The 22,313-nt window shown below is 32.3% G+C and overlaps 3 protein-coding genes across 11 annotated transcripts in view; 1 reads left to right on the forward strand and 2 right to left on the reverse strand.

Moving 5' to 3' along the window:
* LOC126752257 (polypeptide N-acetylgalactosaminyltransferase 5) overlaps positions 1-1,464 on the reverse strand; it is a 69,107-nt gene extending 67,643 nt beyond the window's left edge. The window contains exon 1 of one of the 5 annotated variants that reach the window (XM_050462938.1): positions 588-1,464. The gene's annotated coding sequence lies outside the window, so the exon portion shown is untranslated. The remainder of the gene's footprint in view (positions 1-587) is intronic. The other 4 variants (XM_050462942.1, XM_050462940.1, XM_050462941.1 and 1 more) reach the window with 4 other exon arrangements.
* A 468-nt stretch (positions 1,465-1,932) lies between these two features.
* Positions 1,933-7,565, forward strand: LOC126753854 (diacylglycerol O-acyltransferase 2-like). Of its 3 annotated transcripts, none has more exons than XM_050465583.1 (7): positions 1,933-2,213; positions 2,936-3,222; positions 3,289-3,386; positions 4,591-4,722; positions 6,538-6,879; positions 6,943-7,121; positions 7,206-7,565. In XM_050465583.1, the coding sequence occupies exons 2-7, from the start codon at positions 3,118-3,120 to the stop codon at positions 7,361-7,363; spliced, it is 1,014 nt and encodes a 337-aa protein (XP_050321540.1). In that variant the 5' UTR covers positions 1,933-2,213; positions 2,936-3,117; the 3' UTR covers positions 7,364-7,565. The 3 variants fall into 3 exon arrangements, with proteins under 3 accessions (XP_050321540.1, XP_050321542.1, XP_050321541.1); XM_050465585.1 differs by having other exon boundaries at positions 1,933-2,103; XM_050465584.1 differs by lacking the exon at positions 1,933-2,213 and adding an exon at positions 2,565-2,876.
* Positions 7,566-10,233: 2,668 nt separating this feature from the next.
* Positions 10,234-22,313, reverse strand: part of LOC126753829 (protein quick-to-court) — a 32,260-nt gene continuing 20,180 nt past the window's right edge. For 2 of the 3 annotated variants that reach the window (XM_050465541.1, XM_050465539.1), the window contains 5 exons: positions 19,501-19,856; positions 18,480-19,437; positions 17,213-17,311; positions 13,939-14,028; positions 10,234-10,971 (listed from right to left, as the gene is read on the reverse strand). In XM_050465541.1, the coding sequence (XP_050321498.1) occupies positions 10,768-10,971; positions 13,939-14,028; positions 17,213-17,311; positions 18,480-19,437; positions 19,501-19,856 (1,707 nt within the window). In that variant the 3' untranslated portion in view covers positions 10,234-10,767. The remainder of the gene's footprint in view (positions 10,972-13,938; positions 14,029-17,212; positions 17,312-18,479; positions 19,438-19,500; positions 19,857-22,313) is intronic. The other variant, XM_050465542.1, reaches the window with a different exon arrangement.

Below are 22,313 nucleotides of genomic sequence, written 5' to 3' on the forward strand. Positions count from 1 at the left end.
TATTGTAACTTGTATAATTGTGGTTATATGTCGAAGGCTAGTATAGCAATTCATCATACAAAGCCAAGGCTTCGAAAGACAGAGTAAACCAAACAGTAGAATAAGATTTAATAACACTAAAAGAAATTACAACTACAATATTAACAAAAATCTGTGTAATGCCGATTAACCGGTTTGTTGTGGTTCATGCGATATCTACCTATATATAAATGTATGTAGTACATTATTAGCCGGACTTCAAATTGATTACATACTTGTTTGATAATCGAAAAATTAAATAATCGCTAACGCTATTATTATACTTACATACATACATATGTATGTATGGTATACATATATAGGTAAAATTTTTAAAAACATTTTTGACAAAACATGTGAAGTGGAATTTTATAAAGTTTTTCTTCTGAGCTTCAACTTAAATTGTGTATTTAGCGTTCACTGCATACATATGTATATACATATGTGCACACATATATTATCGGGTTTAAAAATCTTTAAATATACATACATATTTCTTTAAGAAAAAATGTTTCTTATACATGAAAAAGCAATAACATGTAATCAACAAACAACAATGCAACACTTACCTTATACAATCCAATATATTTTGATATTAATATTTGCAGCTATTCCAAGCCGTTCTTCGTTCTTCTCTTATTCGAATCTTTGCGCACATGTAATCACAATATTTCTATATCTTTACAGTCCAACAGTAGCATGATTATATTTATTTTGCCGTTTACAAGGCGAAACTGCATATACACAGGTAAACTTGTTTTCTCCATACACGCGACTACTGACTTTTTAAACAGCAATCTGCCAGTACCACCGCTTGCATTGTAACTTTATTGAAAAGGTGCACAATACAAATATGAATAGAGCAACAATTCACGCCACTTGTTAAATATTTTGCTTTATTACCGCACCGGAAGTTGCGCACAAACCCAAGAATATTTTCATTTGAACATTTACATAAAAAAAATTAATATTTGCTGATATCAATGCATTTAAAATCCAACTCAACGTTTTCTAATTGGGATGAAATATGGTTTCTGATTAGCAAGTTACGTGGATAGCCTAGCGACGACGAAATTAAGACTATACTTGCATTTGTTACCTGACTGGTCACCAGGCTTTTTGCACACTTTTGTACGTATACATCGGACTTGCAAAACACACACAATTTTCCAAAGTTGTCCCATATAATCAATTGACCAAGCTCCTTACCAGTTAAACACTTTTCACTACGCGTACATTATCTCTACGCTGCTTATTTACTAAAATATCTACCGTATATGGAGTAAAAAAACACTTTTGCAATAAAATTTCTTTTATTTTCTGCAACAATTGTATATATTAATACAATTCGTTTTTTCCGTCTAAATTTCTCCGCCGATTACTTTTCGTTTTCATCCAATGACTGACACTTGACGTTTGTGACTGGCGCAGTTGTAGTGTTGCCAGCTATATTTTGTATGAAAGCACAAATTAAATAGTTGCTTTAGAAATAAAGTGTAAAGTGACAGAGGGTGTTGCATCTAAATATAAAAAGTTATCTGCCGAAACTTATTTGCAGCCACTGAAATGTTTAAAATTGAAAATATTACTGTATTTATTGTTTTGTGAAAGTTGAAATTATACCTTAATTATAAAATTTTACGCAATGTCAATTATGTTTTGAACATATAATACGCTTTTACACCCTGTGTTTAAATGCTTTATTTACAGAGTGTATGCAAGTCTTTGAATATTGCACAAATATTTGACAATATTGAATGTATTTTAAATTTATTTTACAACGAAAACAGTAAACAGTTTTGAAGCCCATGTTTTTGAATACAAATTTAATTTACTACAAAAACACGAAAGTTTTGAAGCCTTTGTTTTGGTTTAGGAAGTGTTTTTGTATGTCGTCGAAAAGAGGAAGCCGTTTTGACAGTTTTTTTTGCAGAAATGTCAGCTGTAAGGAAATATTTTAGCATTTGTGATAAAAAATTAATATTTGGCTTTCCACTTTCTGTTTTTTAAAAACTGTGTTATTTTGTGACATTGCCAGGAATTAATTAATAATATTGTGTATAAATGAACGTTGATAATTTTGAAGTACGTTGGGATATATGTATGTATGTATGTAGATATAACAATTTTGGAGGCTAGCTTCCAAAAATGGAGAAAAACGTTTTTCACAATTTATTCTATAAATAAAATAAAAGGTAAACAATTGTTTATATTCAATCTCAAAAAAACTGCTTATGTCCACTATCCAGCCGAGTATGCAATGATATTATTCGTAGAATTAATTACTTTATTAAAAACACGCGTTATGGCTTTGTCTAACCAATTAATTGCATAATTCCAAGTATGACCTGTAAATAATATTAACGCACTTTGCACGTTTCTAAACCATAAGAATCCATAATAATAAGAATAACTTGAAAAATGGTTTACTCTAAAAAAAATACAGCTAAGTGCTCGTATTTATTTTGCACACACATAAATGCATACATTTGCCAAACCAATGAAGATTTTTTTTTGTATAATGATAAAATAACCTTTGGAAGACATTCAACGTAGCTGATAAGACTGAAAGCTACCAGAAACGGGGTTTAGGCCAGGCTTCTTTAAAACTGTAGAGACTGGCAACTTGATATATTTCTCGATTTCAATTAAACAATATTTTTACTTATCACAGCTTTATTGGTGGTTGAACACAAATTTTCGCCTTATAAAACGCATATGCCGCGCACATTCAATATATTTACTATATATCCGCTTGTTTTATTATTTCTGCGAATTTTTTTTTTCGTTTGGCATATGTAGAATTACACAAAGCATATCGAATTTAATTGTTTTCAAATGAAAATGCATTTCTAATGGTAATTATAATATTTAAATAAATCTGCGACACATATTCACTTCAGCCATTTCCTTTCAGCTTTGGACATCCGCTTAATGACAAATATCTCGTAATCGCAGATTCAGTGTTGACACAGTTTTCCTACAGTCTAGTCGCAATCTGGACTACATATTTTACTAATAGTTACTTTTTGTATTTAAATTATGACAACTGCTAATAAAGTTATACTTTGTTGAAGAGTGTCTTTGAAAGCCAACAAAATGATTACGATTAAAGAAGTGATACGGATCATTGTAATACAAATATATATGCTTTTATACTACTTTTCGTGTTTTATTGCCTATTATTATACGCTAAAAGGACTTGTGAGTGTTTGTAAAGAGTAGTCTTGATCATAAAGTAATAATTATGTTTTTAATATTAATGTGCAGCTCTTTGGTGGTTTACTTGTAAGAACTGCGGTCATTATTTATTTAATATACGAGCTGGTTAACTACCACGTCTACCACTGTACTTACGATGGCAACGGGTAAGTTTTGAGTATGCAAAATAGCTTAAAAAATGGAACCATTTCCATGAATTCGAAATTACTGGTTGAACTTTTTAATAATTTTTTTTTTTAGTAAATATTTAAGGGGTTATACCGCTGTTTTCATGAAATTCGTCCAGTTATGAGAGATGGCCGGTTATGAGGAGTGTCCGTAATAGAATTGAAGTTTTTCTTCTTTTTTATTGGCGTAAAGACCGCGGTTATAGCCGAGTTTACAACAGCGCGCCAGTCGCTCTTTCTTTTCGCTCTTTGATCCTTGCCATGGTCATCCTCAAAAGGGGGCTCTCTCATCCGAGGCTGTTGTTTCCTTTTCATTGGGGGCGTTTTTTAAGTGGCGGATCCCGAATCCAGCGTACAACCCTGGAGAGGCATGGGTCGTCTTCTCTCGTCTTTTTTCGTCTTTAGACAAATGTTCTTTGGCTACCCAGAGGATACTAGGTCTAAGACCGGAAGTCATGAGCTGCTTGAGCCATTTATAAAATAATCGTTTCTGACCACTCCCAAGGAAATAGCGCTCAGAGATCTTTCATCTCATGCGTGAATTTCTACGCATGACTCCATCCTTCAATCCATCCAGTAATGAGAACTTCACTGTATTTGAAAATATTCTCAGAAAATTTGAAGTTGATCAGGCAAATATTTTCTGAGGTATGAGCTTATTTATTAGAATTCTTTAACTTAGTGTAATCGGCTTGCAAAATTTTAAACGCGTTGTTCCCGAAACGCTGCTTACAGAGCCGGTGAGAAAATTTCTCGTATTGACATGAAACTTTTAGACGACCTTCTAGGATAAATTTGTCAGTTAAAGATCGAAGGAATGTATCCCCCTGGTTTTTGGAATTGATATAATTAAATAACAATCTTCGAAATCGTAGTTCACCTATTACCGAAAGTCCTTCTGGAGATCGGCTACGGGATGAGTGGATACAAAAATTTTTCAAAATTTGATTAAATTTTTTTAAAGTGTGAATGCCGCCAAGCATTACAGCAATTATTAATCCTAAAAATATTTACATATAGTAAATCAGAATTTTATACTATTTTTTTAAGGTTAAAATTTCTCCAAACTTTACAGAATTTTTTTATTTTAAAAATAATTTAGGTCGCTTACATTCTTTGTTCCCTCTTTGTGCGTTAGTCCTGTACTATTTTTATATTTCTTGTTCTCTTTTTTGTGCCTTAGTCCTCTGCTATTGCGTTCGGAGCGCGGTTTAGGCGTCATGCGTGATTACTTTCCGGTAAGAATACGGAAGACAGCCGATATTCCACCAAATCGTAATTACTTGCTAGCATATTTTCCACATGGAATATTGACGTAAGTACATTGTATATTGGAAGTAAATCATATATTGTATGTATATATACAGAGCACATATTATATTGGTAAAAACCTTTTACGGGATCTATGAAACAATAAAGTGATCAGATATACAATATATGGGGTTGTTTACTAAGTAATTTCGTTTGATGACAACAGCTGCTCTTATTGAATTGAAGATGAAAGATCGAAAACAAAAAGTTTGACATACATATCTTACTGCTTCACTATCAAAAGGGTAAAAATGATGTTCAAGTAAAGTGAAAATTATGTGAAGTGTAAGGATAAGATGTGTTGATCGAACGCCATTGACAAAGATTGAGAAAGATTAAATTTGTCTAACGCGACCGTACGCATTCATAAAAAACGTCTAGGGTTAATTTCGAAACCTCAGATATGAGTTCCTCATGTTCTTACGGCACGAAATATGCTTTGTCGCATTAGCGACTGTAACTTGCTTATCAAGCGTCAAATAAGTGATGCCTTTTTGAAGATCATTTGTTTATAAGATTGTAAAGCGCAAGAGATCATGGTCTAAAAAAAGATGAACTAGCTCAAACCATTTCGAAGGCCGATAGATAGGATTTCAAACAGACTCAGAATTGATCAATGAAAATGTTTTAGTGTTCCAGCAGGATAATGCAAGATTTCATACAAGTTTGAAGACTCGCCAAAAAATTTTGAAGCTGGAATCGGATGTGCTACCACACCCACCATACTACCACACCCACCAGACTTGGCAGCTTCGGTCTTTAGAAAATTTTTTGTATTAGAAAACGTTCATCTTAAGGGGTTAGGGGTAGTCAGAAGCACGAAAAAATTAGAGTTTTCAGAAATTTTTTTTTGCTATTAAATCGTGTTATTTTACAAAAGTAGTAATATGGCATTATTATAGAATGTGTTGACTTCAAGTCACGAAAATTTCAAAAACAAAAATTTAATTTCCAAAGTTATAGTTGTTTGTACTACTTGCGGTGACAACCATAAGTCCTTGGAGATTCATCTAAAATCAATCGGACAGAAAAAATTAGTTTTATAAATAGATAAACTCGGGTCTGATCGAAGGATTTTCTTTTTTTTTCTAAATTAAAGGATTTCACGAAATTTTTTTCTAAATTTTTGCGAAAAAATCAACAGTTGATTGGTTTTAAAAAATCGAAATTTTCAAAAAAATTAAAATCCTTCGATCAGGCCCGAGATTATTATGTATTCTAAAAGCTGTATAAATTTCAATAAAATCTACTAAGCGGTTATCGAGTTACAGTTGTCACCGATTCAAAAAACATAGTTTTGAGAAAAACGCGTTTAAAGTTTCACACTAGCGCTTTGAAGTGCCCGAGCTCGCTTTGTTATTTGTCGAATAGCTCAAAAACTAATTATCGCATCAACGTGAAATTTTCAGAGAATATTTTTAAGACATTACACTTACCGAAAATGGAAAAAAAATATTATTTTTTTGAAAATTCTAACTACAACTAACCGCTTAAATCAGGACAGCAAGAACCACTAGGATCGGTTTATTGCTGGAAATATAAAATGTTTTATGAGCGTGGAATCAATCTCTCGCCCGAAAGATGGCAAAGGTTATTGAAACAAAATAGAGGATATATAATTTCATAAAATGTTTTTCACAATAAAAAAAAATCATGTTTAAATTGCATAAAAAAAAACGAAATTACTTACTGAACAACCGAATATTTTATAGGTTAGAAATCGCTTTTGCAAAAAATTATGAATTCTCCCTAAACATCAATACTATTTTTACGACTTTTCTTTTAAGAAATAATCGCCAACATTTATTGTGACTTTCAGCGTAGGTATAAGCTTGAATATGCTGCTCGAAGTAACGCATTTCATGCGTTTATTTCCCGGTATTCGGCCGAAGGCCGCCACTTTAAGCGTTAATTTTTGGCCGCCATTTTTTCGTGAAATATGGCGTTGTTTTGGCTATATATCATCATCCAAGCCATCATTATCATACTATTTAAATAAGTCGAATGATCCAGCACATCCTGATAATGCAGATGGCTTTACATCATATATGATTGCTTTGGCGGTGGGCGGTGAACAAGAAGCTCTACTAACTCAACCGGGAAAGTATACGATTGTGTTGAAAAAACGTTTGGGTTTTGTGAAATTGGCCATACAAACGGGGTAAGCTGTCATCGTCCATATTTTTGTGATTTCCTGAAAATGTTTATTGGCATCTGCTTATAGTTCGCCAATTGTGCCATCCTTTGGTTTCGGTGAAAATGATTTATATACGCTACTCGATAAAGCTTGGTTCCGAGTAATACAAAAGTTTTTTAAAACATTTTTCGACTTCACACCTATGTTGCTGAAAGGTCGAGGTGGAAACTATTTTCTGCCTTATAAGAAGAGGGTAACGTTTGTGGGTAAGGGTTTAATAATTAAAAAAAATTAAGCTTACAATATAAACTGTAAATATGTTTGTGTATTTTTCAATTTTCATTCCATAGTTGGCAGTCCCATTGATGTTAAAAGGACTACCAATCCGGACTCGGCATACATCGAAGAGATACACGCAAAAGTTGTGGAAGCTGTACGTGAATTATTCGAAACTTACAAAAGTGAATATATTGAGAATAGTGAAGAAGCTGAGCTTGTTATAATTTGAACAACTTTTTTATGATATATGTAACTGTATGTAGTTCGGTTTAGAGTCATAACCTTCATTTATGTTAGAGTATAAAGGAATTAAGTCGACCTTTTTAAACTTTGTTTGTGCAATTGTCTTATGGACTTCGTAGCTTTGCATAACTTGTAAAATAATAAAAAATAATAAAAGTTGGACTTTTCTCACAACAAACCGGAAATAAGTATTTTTTCAAAACACGGAGGAAACATCAGAACAATTTATTGAATAAGTAAAATGAGTTCTTTAAACTAAGTACATAAATTTTTAGGGCATCTATAAAAGTTTGCCTAAATTGTGATTCCAAAATGAATAAAATCCTTTGCTATTGCCGTGAAAGATTTCAGTTTATATTTCAAAACAAAATATCCAAGCATGGATCTAAGGAAACTCGACCACCAGCGTAAATGGAACTTCGCTTAGATTTTCGGCAAGCTAAAGTCGCTATAAATATACAGCTAATGCCGAATTCCTTATGAAACGACCATACTGTCTTTTAAACTATGGTTCACGATCAAGTGATTCGAGAGTCCACATGATTGGACTTTTTCGTCCAAAACAGGTAAGGAGAAGTTCGAAGATCGATCTCTGCAAAACGAATACGGCTGTGTAAACTGACGTTGAGCATTTACCAAAAGCTCCATTAGGATCAGGAAGGATCTCTCCGAGCGGTTTTAGACAAGGCGACGCCAATAAAGAAGAAGATCATTTCTAAAAAATAACTTCACTACAGACCTGGCTCTTCAAAGTGGGTAAATATTTACAATTAAAAAATAAATAATGACTGAATTGAAATGAACGAATATAAGAATAAATTATTTCCGGCTCGAAGAAATAAAATTTGAGGTTAAAAAAGGGACGCTCAGTACTTCCATGACAAAATAATCATAGTTAATATTTTCAAAACTCGAGAGAAGTAAAATAGAAATGTGCGACCCGTTTGGCTTACTCAAGCATATATTGTGGAACGATAACATAACTTGTACTAAAAATAGAAAAAAATCAATTCGAGAAAAGTGTGCTATAAACGGCTTTGAGAAAAAAGTTCAAAGGTGCAAGTTTCCACTCAACGCTACAAGCCTCTGTCTTATCTAATTGCTATAATTATCTAACGACTTCGAATTGCATAACTTTGATATCATATTCGATAACGACAAATTCAATAATCAACAATTACAGCAAAAAACAAGAAAAAATGTTGACTTTGGTTATAACGAAGCTATAATAATTTCATTTAAATGTATATTTATAGGGTTTCTGATATTTCCTTCTGGGTGTCACAAATGGCAGAAAACTTAATATACCCTGTTCAAAAATTCAAAGTCCAACCAAAATTGTTTAATCCCTAGGTACTGAATACGTGGACCACAGTATCTATAGTTGACTTTTAACCGAAAATATCGGTCAGTGTTTGGGATATACAATTGAAATTCATAGAAAATCATTTCCTCCTCTGCGTATCCAAAATGGGTTGGATCATGTCAATAATTCCCTGAGCATCCATATACCGAATACAAAAACTTTCTTCCGGGTGACTAAGTGTCTACAATTTTTTAGAGAATAAAGTGATAAAAGTAAGAAGTACAGCCAAAAATATGTCGATTTTTAGAATTGAAAAAAAAACACTGTACCTTATTTTAAAAATTAAAAAAAAAAATTAAAATGGCGACGTGTTAAAAAAAGTTTAATCTCACCCGAAATTTGGTCTCTTTGGTCTGTCATATTCTATTTTTGATCAGATCAATTGTTGTATGTAGAGTTATATACAGGATAAATCATATGAAGGTCGCATCATTTATCTTCGAGTTATTACTGCAGCAAAAAAATATGTTTGGAGCAAAAATATTTAAAAATAAACTGGTGGACCCGAGCGGCTACCCTCTAAATGGCTGTAACTCAATAACCATTTGATATACCAGAGTGACACTTTCAAAAAATCGATTTTTTTTTTTTGCTTTTTCGTTAGTTTATATTTTCAAAAATTTAAAAATATCCTGTAAAATCGGTAAGCTTCGTAGTATCTTGAAAAGTTTTTGAATGGCAGCGCTCTAAAGAGCGAACACTCACAGGTATAAATTGGACAATTGAAACTTTAAACGAGTTTTTTTCGAAACGACATTTTTCAAAATTCTTGACATCACAACTCAACGAGAAATTGACCGATCGACCTCAAATTGAAACTAATATGCTGATATTCTTGGATACATTTACTATACAATGACTTAAGATAAATGAAATTTGAAATTTGTGGTTGAAAATTGTCAATTTGGCATTAAAAAAACGACAATTTTTTACCTAAAAAACTATTTTTTTTTTCAAAATTACACAATTTTGTTAATTTCTGATATTTTTCAAAGCTCGTAGGTGATTGTGTAGGAAATATCTTTAAGTTTAATAAAATTTAGAATTTTTTTTGTTTCAGCTACACATTCAGCCGGAATCATGTCAGCAGTTGGCGAGCTTTTTTTGTTACTTTCGAAGACAGCACATAATTCCGCTATTTTCAATATTTTTGTAAAAAAAATCTTAAAATATGGCTTATTATGTCCAAAACACTTCGAAACATTTGATCGCATACTTTCTTATAAAAAAATTCACGAAAATCGTCTAATTTTTCATGGGTTACACTATAGCCCCTTAAGGGTACAAACTAACGAAAATTATTTTTTTCAAAATTGGGCCCCTAATAACGAAACATATAAAATAATATCAGTTACATAGTTACTGTTACTATTGCCAATTTCAATTCATTTTTTTTTTTTTTTACAATTAAAAAAATTTATTTTTTTCTTATTTTCAACAGGACGTCAATATCATTTCAATATTTTCATTTAACATAAAATAAATGAAACTGAGATTTGCGATTTTATTTCAATTAAAATTATCATTTACATACATTGTACATAACGTGCTAATATCAACCCCATAAAATATGTATTTTATAATAAATAAACATGTGTAACTAAAAAACTTTACAAAATTTATTTTAAAACATTAAAATAAAATGAAAGTTAAACGTTCGCATTTCGAAATATATATATATTTTTTTGTTGTCTTATTTTCTCTTTACCGCCCACTGTACGTATCGCTACATAGCCGCCTACTATACTTGCATATTAGTAGTATATATATTTTTATAATTTTAATTAATTTATTTGTCCTAGAAATATTTGCATTTTAAAATATATATATCGCATTTCTAATTAAAAACTTGTCTCAACCAAGCGGTCAAAGCTGAATTTAGTTTTCGAATTTTCGAATTTAGCTCCGTCTTTTAAGCAGCTCCGCTTCGGCCAACTACTTGCAGCTTCTATGTATGTATTTATATATATGTGTGTGTATGTTACGTATTTAATATGTGTGTACCGCTACTTTGGTCACGCTTTCTACTTGGCCGTGCGCGCCTTATTGATGTTGGTCTTCTCCGCCTCGGTGAACTCCAATATGCTCTCGATGGCCTGCAAGTGGCCCTGCGAGTTCTCCTTGTCGGTTAAGAAGTAGTAAATGGCGCTCTTGAGGAACTGCAGCGTCACCTCCGGGTCGACATGGGTGCGGTTCTTTTGCGCCTCCAGCAGGCGACGGTAAATTGTCTGCACGTGCGGGAAGGAAGGGAAATAACAGTATAAAGTGAGCGCGTTTTGCTTGACGCCAAATTTTTGTTTATTGACATATGTACATATTTTTTTCTTAAAAAAAATAAAATTTTCATTTTTTCGTTGATTTTGAAAATTAAATTAATTAAATTTCAATAAAAAATATGTTGAAATTTTTGCGTGTAAAAAAGTATTTACAATAAATGAACAAAAACGATTTGTGCTAATTGACTGCGAATTTGGTAATCATGAAAAAATTCAAACCAAATTTCAAATTTCAAACCATTTACCTACAAAATAAATATTATATGCGAGAATTTGTAAAAAAATGCATGAATTTATAAAAAACATATTTATATTTATGTAGATTTGATGTTTTATGAGCATTATTACAATGAGACATTTAGATTGTAGACAGCTGCGATTATTATGAATATTACCAGACATGAATAGTAAATAGTTATTAATGGGTGATGTGATTTGAAACCTTCTATTTTTTAATATGACATGCTATATATGTATGTATGTATATTTTTTTGGTTTCGTTGCGTTTTTTTTAATATAATTAGAAACTGGCAATACCTTTAATGTACACTAAATGTTGTTATATTTATGTCACTTGCGACTATTAAACGCCTAAGTCATTCAAAAAATGATAAAGTTTAATAATCTATGATTACAAGTGAAAGTTAACAGGGCACTACATACCTTGATCCATATTTTTCTCTCAGAAATTATGAATTTTACGAAATAAATGCAAATAATTACTTTTGAAATTATATAGTATTTAAATTTAACTTAAATTGAGTCTCAATTAAGTAAGTTAGGATTTGTTAAGGAAGGTTTAGGGGGTTATAACCACTTGGGAATTGGATAAAAAGGTGTCTTTCAAATATATATACTTTGTACATATATTTGAGAATATTAACTGAAAAGTTAAGGTCGATCCGGTAAATCGTTTCGGAGATATAGACATATTTGTAAGAATTTTTTTACTTAGTATAAACGGCTCCTAAAACTTGAAGTGTTTTTTGCTTGAAACACTTTTATCAGATTGAAAAACATTTCTCCAAAACGGCTGGACAAATTGGCTTGAATTTAACACACGATCTTCGTAGGTGTCTCTGTTAGGCAATGTCCAAGGATATAAGACTATAATTTTGATACTAATTTCATATTTTAAAACCACTCTGAGTGATTTTTTCACACAAAAACAAAAAGTTTGGTTTTTTTTTTAAACCGCCAGATCGAAATTTTGACGAGCCTTTTGATAGTTACTGGTCTTTATAGTAATAATATTGGGTAATACGACAATAATGTGTGAAAAAGATCATGGGTAATACGACAATAATGTGTGAAAAAGATCATGGTCCAAGCGTGGTGAAGCTCAACAAATGATCATAAGGTCAGGATTGACGCCTCGAAAGATTATGCTGAGTATTCGGTGGGAATGGAAAGGAATCATCCACTATGAGCTGCTCCAGCCTGGTCGAACGATTGATTCTACATTTTACTGTCAACAACTGATGAGATTGAAGCAAGCAATCGAAAAAAATGGCCAGAACTGATCAACAGAAAGGGCTTCGTCTTCCATCAGGACAACGCTAGACCACACACATCTTTGATGACTCGGCAAAAACTGGGAGAGCTTGGCTGAAAATTCTGACCTTGCACCATCGGACCACTACTTATATCAGTCAATGCAGAACTCCCTTAATGGAGTAAAGTTGGCTTCAAGAGAAGCTTATAAAAATTACTTGTCGCAATTTTTGTCGAGGAACCAGAAAAGTTTTACACTGAAATGGCAAAAACTGGTCGACCAAAATGATACATATTTGGTTGATTAAAGCTCATTATAATTATAAAAAAAAATAAGTTGAAGTTTGATTAGAAATACGAAAAGACTTTTTCGACTACCCTATACATTGTATTTATGTATTTTTTTTCGTTTTTGAGTTTATTTTTTTCAATAAAAAAGACATTTTTTCTGTCTTACAAATGGTTATAACCCCTTAATACGTTAATACATCCGTATATAAGTATGTATAGTATGTACAATATAATAATTAATTTCCCAACATATTCTAACTCATTGAACCATTGTGTCAACACTACCTAATAGTAACTCGCTTATCTTTAAAATACAGCAGCCTGTCAATTGTATGACAAAAGATCGATCACTGTCTATATTTTGAGCTCACTTGCGTTATTTTAGCTAAGAAAGAACTTTTTTATAAAAAAAAGTTTGGGCAAATTTTTTTATTCAAAAGTTTTTAATAAGAATAAATTTTGGCTAAAAAATTTTTGTAATTTTTTTTAGCCAAGAGAAAAAAATATTTTATTGAATTTACTGCCGGATTATAAATCTCACATTTGCTAAGACACGAAAAAATAATGCTTAATTTTTTATGAGTACATTTTAATTTGAAAAAAAAAATCTTTTAATATACCTAAGTGGTCTTTCAGAAGCGTGCTCTAAATTCTATAGACCCTATCAAACGACAATATTCTATTCAAATATTAATTTATGCATGCTCTTATGCTCTTTAATAATCCACACCTTCTTGAATTGAATTGACGCCACTTCCCAGAGATGGTACGAATGTATGCAATGTACAAAAACAACAATACCGCCGTGAAATATGAGAATTCAACCAAAACACCGAAGAAACCAAATGACAGAATACAAAAAAAGCAAAAATGTGGTTCGAAAAAAAATCAAGATGAACACCAATACCAACCAATACAATACCAATACAAGTACAAATAAGCACACGAAAAATAGAAATAACCCAAATAAATGCCGAAAAGTACATAAATTAAACGCATGAAATGCACATATTTTAGTAGATTAAAATAACTATAAAAGAATAATAAAATAAAGAACATATAAAAAATGAAGAGAAAAACAATTTAAAGGAATATTGAGGAATCGGTATACTAAACTACGAGAAATTTACAAACCTTCCGGGCGCCAAGAACCCATAACGAAATTGCTTCTTTTGCAGTAAGGAGAGCATGATTACTGCCGCTTTCTTTTCTACACCCAGCTGCCTATAAAATATATGTAGTATATATATGGTAGATATTTTTTTTTAAAGATACAAAAACATAGTATGTCTGATTGTAGTAAGTTTTCAAAGAAGTTGAGTCTCAAAGGAAATAGTTTAGAAGTGAATATAGTGGATAGTTACAGAGTTTCACAACGAAATTAGTTGGACTAATTAAGAATAATTAACAATAGGTAAATACGCAAAATTCTAAATAAAAAAAATCAATTGAAAATTGTTAATATACGCTTATGAAGCAAATCAAGGGTATACGCCTAAAATATACATAGTGTATTTTTACAGTTACTTTTCATTAAATGTATAATTTTATTAACAAACGTACTTTGCACATATTAGTAAGATAATTAATTCTTTTTTCAACTGTAAACATGCATTTTCTATTATTAAGCAAATATTAAAAAAAAAACGAATATTTATTTTGCACTTTTTGCGCAGCTATAGCTACCATTGTATGTGTGTGTGTTTATGTTGCTTTTAACAGTTTTATTTATAGTGTACTGCTTTTTATTAAATAATAATAGTAATAGTTGTTTTTTTTTGTTTTAACCATGCCCTCCTTGCATTGCCATACTCAATAATCTGGCACAATTTTCATAATGTTCGCACACAGCGGGGAACCCCAGCTACTTTCGAAGCTGGTCAAACTAACTTGGTTATTTAAAGCTGATAAAATGTGGCAAATGAAAAGTTCAAAAGTTTAGTATAGTAAACTTTTAAAATTTAATTAAAATTTGTTTCAATGTCACGCTGCATTACAAAGCAAAATATGTTGAAGTAAAAATGAAAAGTAATATTTTGAACCCATATTAATCTAATAGTTAAGCTTGCTCGATTTATGACTTGCGCTTAATTAGTAATAAGCATATTTATTAACTTTATTACAAATTTTATAAGGAATTGTTAATTGTTTGGAATGGGAAATTTTTCGTCATTTTTATTATTATTATATTAAAAAACAATTACGAAATTTTTTAAGTGTATTTAAAAAAAAATAATTTTTCTATATTTGATTTGATTATCTTTTTTCATTTTTATTATTTTTTTGTTCTTTCTTAATAGTTTTTAATTTTTAAAAGTTTTTAAAAATATTAGAAAATATATATATTTTTTTATTATTATTTTTGTTCTGTATTCTGTTAAAATTCATTTTTTTTTTTTTTTTTTTTTATTTTATGAATAAAATATAATAACATTTTTTTTATCAAGTGTTTGGTATTAAAAATCCCTAACTTGAAAAAAGGTTAATAAATAATCTTTAATGAATTTCTAGAGAAACTTTTAGAAAAGTTATATCGTTTAGAAAGAGAGAGTCTAATTTTTGCTTTAAATATATGTGAACTGCGGAATAAGATAATACAAGTATTATAATATTATGCCAGAAATATGCAGCAAAATTTTTTTGAAAAATTCTTAACCTCAAATATAAAAAATATCAAAAAAAAATATTTCAAAGGCATCTATTTCTAATTTATTTATTTTTTTTAAGAAATACGCGGCAAATCTTGTATTAAAAATTCCTAACCTCAAATATAAAAACTATCTGAAAAATATATTTCAAAAATATCTATTTAGAACTGAGAACTGCGTAATAAAAAATATTATTATTTAACAGTAAATTTGCAGCAAACATTTTCTGAAAAATTCCTAAACTCAAATATAAAAAATATCTAAAAAGTATAACAAAAATACCTACTTACATATATTTTTAATTCTTTTGCTTTACCTAACCCAACTGAGTAATAATAAAATTTATTTTATAAGAAACATGCCTCAAATAAAAATAATTTTAAAAATTCCTAACCTCAAATATAAAAAATATCTAAAAAATATTTAAGTTTTTTATTTTAATTTAGAACTGAGAACCGCGTAATAATAAAATATTATTATTTAACAATAAATTTGCAGCAAACATTTGTTGAAAAATTCCTAACCTCAATTATAAAAAAATTCTAAAAATATTTCAAAGATGTCTATTTACTATTTTGCTTTAACTATGCCAACTGCGTTATAATAAAATTTATTATATAAAAAACATGCCTAAAGTATTGTTTTAAAATTGTCTAACCTCAAATAAAAATAAAAAATTGTAGCTAATGAATTTATAAATTTTAATTTATATAATTTTACACAAAAACATTTTATCAGCTTTTTTATCGCTATATATACTAATAACACTTTATTAAGAAAACCTCGAATTAAACATTTTTCTATCTAATTAAATGAAACAATTTTTTTTATACAATGCTTTGCGGCAAACTGTCAAAATTTTAATTGAAATCAGAAAATTATTGTGCAAATATAGTAAAAATTAAAAGCACAAACATTTAAACATGAATAAATAATGAAATATGCATACTTTTAAAACAATAAAAATAAATAATTGCAAGAAAAATTGCACTGTTAGAGATTAATTAATACAATAATATTATACTTAGTAAATATTATTTACTAAAACGCGACTAAATACATTTATGTATATATAAAATTAAACTGATACTTGTTGCCATAAACTGCTTTTAATTTTTTTTATTTTTGTTTTCAATTATTATTTTTGTTTTTTCTAAACTACAAGCCATATAAAAAATTTTAAAACTAACAACTAATAATAATTTTCGCATTCGCTTCGTTCTGCATTCGATTGAATAATAAAATTTGCTTGCAAACAAATTAACTCAAACAAATGTTTATGTTAACTCAAATGAAATGATGTTATTTATGCTGGTGGTTCACGCAAATCAAAATAAAATGTTAATAAATAAGGCAAAACACTCAACAATCATAAAAAAAATAAATTAAATTTTCTGTTATGCTATATGCTTATGAAAATGTTATTTATGATTTTTTTATGAAGTACGAATTTTATGTTGCTGCTAAATTGCCACCATGCAACAGTTGCTTTGCTAAGCTAACATCACTCACATTAACAAATTAACATAAAAGCCAACGAATTATGCTCCTACGAATGCAATGCAAAGTGTCGAAAGCAACTCGTGATACATACATGTATATCGTTACATATGTATGTATATAAGTACAATTGTAATGCATATAATGATATAAATATGTATATGCAACACACGAAAAACACTTAAGAATCACAATGCAATAAAATGTAGTATGCAAAATAATATTGAAAATAGTATGAAGAATATTTTGAAAAATCTTACGCGTATATTTTCCAATTCATCTTGTGTACTCTGCAACTGATGCAACAATTCATTTATGGAGACCTTGTTATCCGGTGCTCGATAAGCTAATTCGAGAGCCTGCCAATAGACGAAGAAGAAGTAAGGAAAAATTTAGCGTTAGTATCCACACATATTTAATATAAGTATGTAAGTATTTAGTCATTCGATCCTAGAAGTTCCAAGTGTTAGAAAGCTACTGTCTTTGTGAAAATTTCTCCATATATTTCATTCTTTAGAAGCGTAATTTTTTCACTTAAATATGTTCGACAATTCGAGGAGTTACTTTAACATGAAGAAACACATAGCCGAAAGTCATCGTATTTTGATGGAGGTTTATCTTTCCGAGCTTGAGTATCAAAAATGGTTAACACGATTTAAAATGTTTGGCTTAGGAGACGAAGAACCTTGGCGTCCAAAAAAGTTCAAGAGACGTAGAAAGACGATATGGTTTGTCACAAATGCTGCTTGAACGCTAAAAAAAGAAGTCGTTTTGCATCGGGTTGCGACTGGAGACAAAAATTATTTTAGAAACCTAGCCAACCAGTCAAATCAACGGAACGGCCAAATACTCATGACGACAAGGTATTGTTCTCTAGTCAAATTAAAGCAAGCGTTTGCCGTAAGATACTCAGAGATGACGACTAGACACGAGGCAATAATTTTCTATAGTCAAAGCTCCGCTTCACGTTACAAGACCGGTTAAAAACTACTTGGAAAATAGCAGCTTGGAAGATTTTTCTCACCCGACCTATAGCCAAAACCTTGCCTCTTCTGTCGACCATTTTTTTCAAGCAATGCAGAGTACCGTCACTACAACACGGTTCACAGCAGAACAGGGTATCAAAAATTGGCTCAATTCATTCTTGGCCGACATAGTGCTATTTGGATATAATCAATAAATTGCCAGAAAGATTAGAAAATGTTATGACTTCAGATGGGTAATATTTTTAATTATACTATTTTACACGTTTTTCTGAAAAAAGCGTTCAAACTTTGGAAAAAAACCGTTTCGTAAGACTAAAATCCATATCGCGTTGAAATCTTTATAAATCTCAAAATAATTTTTTATGAAAAGAGCTTAAATCTTCTAAACCGATGCTCAAGGTATCTGCTATTAGATCCTGCATCAAAATCTAGCTCAGAACAAAGTCCTCTTTCTAGTATATAAGTACGTTAAACATTCATGAATTTCCACATTTATTCTGGCTTTCCAAAATATCCAACCCCATATCCTTCAACAGCTCACCTGATCAGCGCGAGAAATACGCTCTGCTTCCTGTCCCTTCTGGTACATATGCAAATACATTTTGTTCTGCTTATCCTCATGTTCGGCCAATTTACGTTGCAAATCCTCCAACTGTTTCTCCAACTCACGAATACGTTCTTTGGCGTGCTCATAGTCGGGCACAATGTCGGCATAACGTGTATTACACTCCGCCAATTTTTGCAATAATGCCTCCACTTTGTCATTATGGGAACGTTTCATCTCGCTGCTGGCACCATCTTGTGTGCGAATCAACTCTTCGATTTTCTGTTCATACATGCGTATAAGCTCCTGACGTTGCAACTCGTAGTTTTTGATGGTTTCTGTGTAGTCTTCTTCGGTGTCAGCACCAGCAGCAGCGCAGGTCTCATCGTGACATTTACTGTCGGCGGCGACAATTGCCTCATCACTACCACACGCAATATCCTGTGTATGGGCAACATAAGAATCCTTCGAATGTACCGACAAATCTTCGAAATGACCCGAATCGGCAAAGGAACTTTGCATTTCCGACGTCAGCGGTTGAGTGTGATGCAAATGCTGGCTATGTGCATGATGATGATGCAGATGTTGATTGGGTATATGACGTGGACTTGATTTGGTCGCATCATCGACCATATCAACAATCGGTGAAACATCCTGCGACGTCTTTAGTTCAGCTTCGCGTACGGTAACGGCATCGCTAGAGGCAGAACGCTCTTCAGGTGAGCTCAGCGAGGCTTTGAACAAACGCAACTCGACAACTTCACGTGTGAGGCGCAATATCTCCGAATCTTTCTGCTCAAGATCTTGCCGCGCCATACAAAGTAACTCCTTGAGGCGGCGTATCTGGCGTGAAGCACGTTGTGTGGGCGTTAAATAATCGGGTCCCACCTGACCTGCATAGTTGGAGCAGTGAACAACGTATTTCATCTTGCGGCCGCTAAACGTAGTGCCATTACTGTGGACGGTAAGAGAGACGTTAGGTACATTACTTAAATATACTAAAGTTGGTTAGACTTACCGTGCCACATAGGGATGCTCACAGGACATGGTCGAACGGCCGGAAGTTGTGGTCGCAAACGAATACATCGAATCTAAATCATCGTCCAGGTACGTGCACGGCGAATCCGGTGTGACGGGCGGTGTCTTCGGCGTTAATTTCGTCTCCTGTGCAGCAGTTGGTGAAGATTTAACGTAACGCGTACCGACTCTAACGTTATTTGGCGTTTTCGGTGTGGATGCGGTGTTTGCCGTTATCCTATTGCCGACGCTTCCGCTTCCAGCTGGTGTACCTGCTGCTGCTGCTGCTGCCCCTACTGTAGATTTCGTTGTCGTTGTTGTCGAACGTTCGCCGCCACTACCGTTCAGATTCAAAGACTGTGTGTGCGGCGTGGAGAAAGGTTGAAATGTTATTAAAGTGAAAAATTAGTTTTCGGGCAGTGAGCGCATTCGACGCCCAGCGGACAATGGGCAGCGCGCAAAAACACAAACAAACGTGCGCAAAGCTACAATATTTTTAATTTTTCTTTTATGATTTGTACGTATGTACGTAGATGTGTACTAACAAATTAATGTTTTCAATACTTTCTATTCATGTATTACCAGCTAAATTGTGTTGATTTTGATAGTGTGTGCTTGCTGTTGTTGCTATTTTTGTGGTTAATTACTACTAAGCGGTCGATTGGCTTGCAATTTTGTTGTTATTCTTTTTTCATAATTTTTTGTTTTTTGTTTTTACGAAATGTGAAGGTAACCGGCGCGTATTGGGTATAAGTGGCAGCGACCACTACAGCCGCGCTCTACACACAATGTTTATGACGAACTATTTAGTTACTCGCCGCTGATGAATTACTGCTGCAAGCTGCGCAGAATGCTTGCAATGCTTAATGTTGCTTAAAATGGTAATCGTAAAGCAAAACAGACAGCGAAATTAGGTATTCAATGTTTGCGTGCCGCAGCCACCGCGAACCGCGCAAACCACTCGAGCGAAGTTCGTTTTTTTTTGTTTTTTAATTTAATATCTTTTTTTTTTTGGTTTTGCCGATGCTGCGGCAAACTGTAAATTGAGAAATAGCCACATGAATCGCATCATTCGCAGCGCACTGAAGTCGTAAAATTACGTCTGCTACCGAAGCTCAAACCTGTGCACTATTAAGTGATTATCGTACCGAAAAAACAAAAAAAAAGTTCGTAAATACGTATGTATGTAATTAGAAATAAAAGAAAATCAAGTGCTACAAAATAATGGCGGCGAGCTCATTTTAATAGCTGTAACATAAATAGTTGTGGTCAATTTTCTGCTCGAGTGATGGATGTGCCGATAAGCTGGACCATGCCATCGCCGGGCGAACGGACGGATGGCAGTTAAAGAAAAGCTAAACTGATGAATGAATGCACAAGCGAAATTGTAAAACTTTGGATTAGCAAATTAGTGTTCCCGTTTTGCAGCGTGTGACCGAAAGGCAAACAACAACAACCACTGCTCTTGTGCACTTGATTGGCTCGACGGTCTGCGCTTACTTGTAGTCCATCACCGTTTAACCACAACACCTTTCAACCGCATAAACCTGTAATTTCCTCTATAATTATTTAATTTTTATCAACGCCTTTCTTGTGGTGTCTTCTAACGCTAACGCTCTTTCGTGGCCATTAGTGGACTTATCTCAAACTCTATCCAAACTTTACGTCTTCCAACAAAGCTCGTATGCCTTTTACCGTTTGCTATTTAGACACCGCGACATTTAGCCAATTTTGCATATTTATTTATGTGCTCCAGTTACATGGGAAGTCTTAATCATGCCAATGTGGAAGGGTTTACTTCTACTAGATTTATTTTGACAATTCCTTTCATCATCTGTCGGACTATTACTATTAAGAAGAAGGAAAAACATGTTTAACGTCTAAACAAGTGTAATTTCAGGTTAAACCATATTATGCCATGTGATCAAATTTGACCCAGACTGGCCCATTTAAACATTTTTAAGAAGACGGAAATATAAGATTAACGTCTAAACAAGTGTAATTTCGATATAAACTTTATTATACCATCTGATCAAAATTGACTCGGACTGCCGCATTTAAACATTTTTAAGACAGAAAAATAAGATTAACGTCTAAACAAGCGTAACTTCAGGATAAACCATTTTAAACTATTTGATTAAATTTGGCTCGGACTGACCCAATTCAACATTTTTATGTTTGTGCGGAGTTTGATCTCCATACAAGGCGTTTCCATAGTAAACAAGACTTTTTGAATCTATCGCCCCTGGTGGCGCCATCTATATGCCGACTGATGCATTAGAATCTGTTATCTTAATCGGTTGTCCAGTAGAATTACATGACATTTCATTGATTGAAAGTGAAGTTATTGCGATTTAAGTGTCAGTATGTTTGTGTTATCGGTGCAAAAATGAGCTTCGAACAAAGAGTCTACATTAAATTTTGTTTTAAAATTGGTAAAACTTTTACCGAAACGTTTCAATTGATGAAACAAGTTTATGACGATGATTGCCTATCCCGAAGCAGAGTGCACGAGTGGTTTCAACGTTTTCAAAGTGTTCGTGAGGACATAAATGACGATCAAAATGTAGGCCAATCAAAACCCGTGATCACCGGAAATTCCATCGAAATTGTGCGTGAATTCATCAAAAATCAGCCGAAATCATCATTGAAATTCATGGAAATGGAATTGAACATCTCCAAAACATCGATTTATCTCATTTTGACCAAACATTTTGAGTGACACAAAGCATTCAAAGAAGGTCATGAATACATTAATGATGATAACATCGAAAAAGTTAAAGAAAAAGTGCTTGAAAATCATGGTGTTGGCTT

Source organism: Bactrocera neohumeralis, chromosome 3 (assembly GCF_024586455.1).
Source record: "Bactrocera neohumeralis isolate Rockhampton chromosome 3, APGP_CSIRO_Bneo_wtdbg2-racon-allhic-juicebox.fasta_v2, whole genome shotgun sequence".
Lineage (NCBI taxonomy): Eukaryota > Metazoa > Arthropoda > Insecta > Diptera > Tephritidae > Bactrocera > Bactrocera neohumeralis.

Excerpts from the sequence above, each read along its gene's own strand:
- LOC126753854 (XM_050465583.1), top strand. The coding sequence starts at position 3,118 with ATGATTACGATTAAAGAAGTGATACGGATCATTGTAATACAAATATAT. Across the intron at positions 3,387-4,590 it reads TGTACTTACGATGGCAACGG|TCCTCTGCTATTGCGTTCGG; the intron begins GTAAGTTTTGAG and ends TTTGTGCCTTAG. Across the intron at positions 4,723-6,537 it reads TTTCCACATGGAATATTGAC|CGTAGGTATAAGCTTGAATA; the intron begins GTAAGTACATTG and ends TGTGACTTTCAG.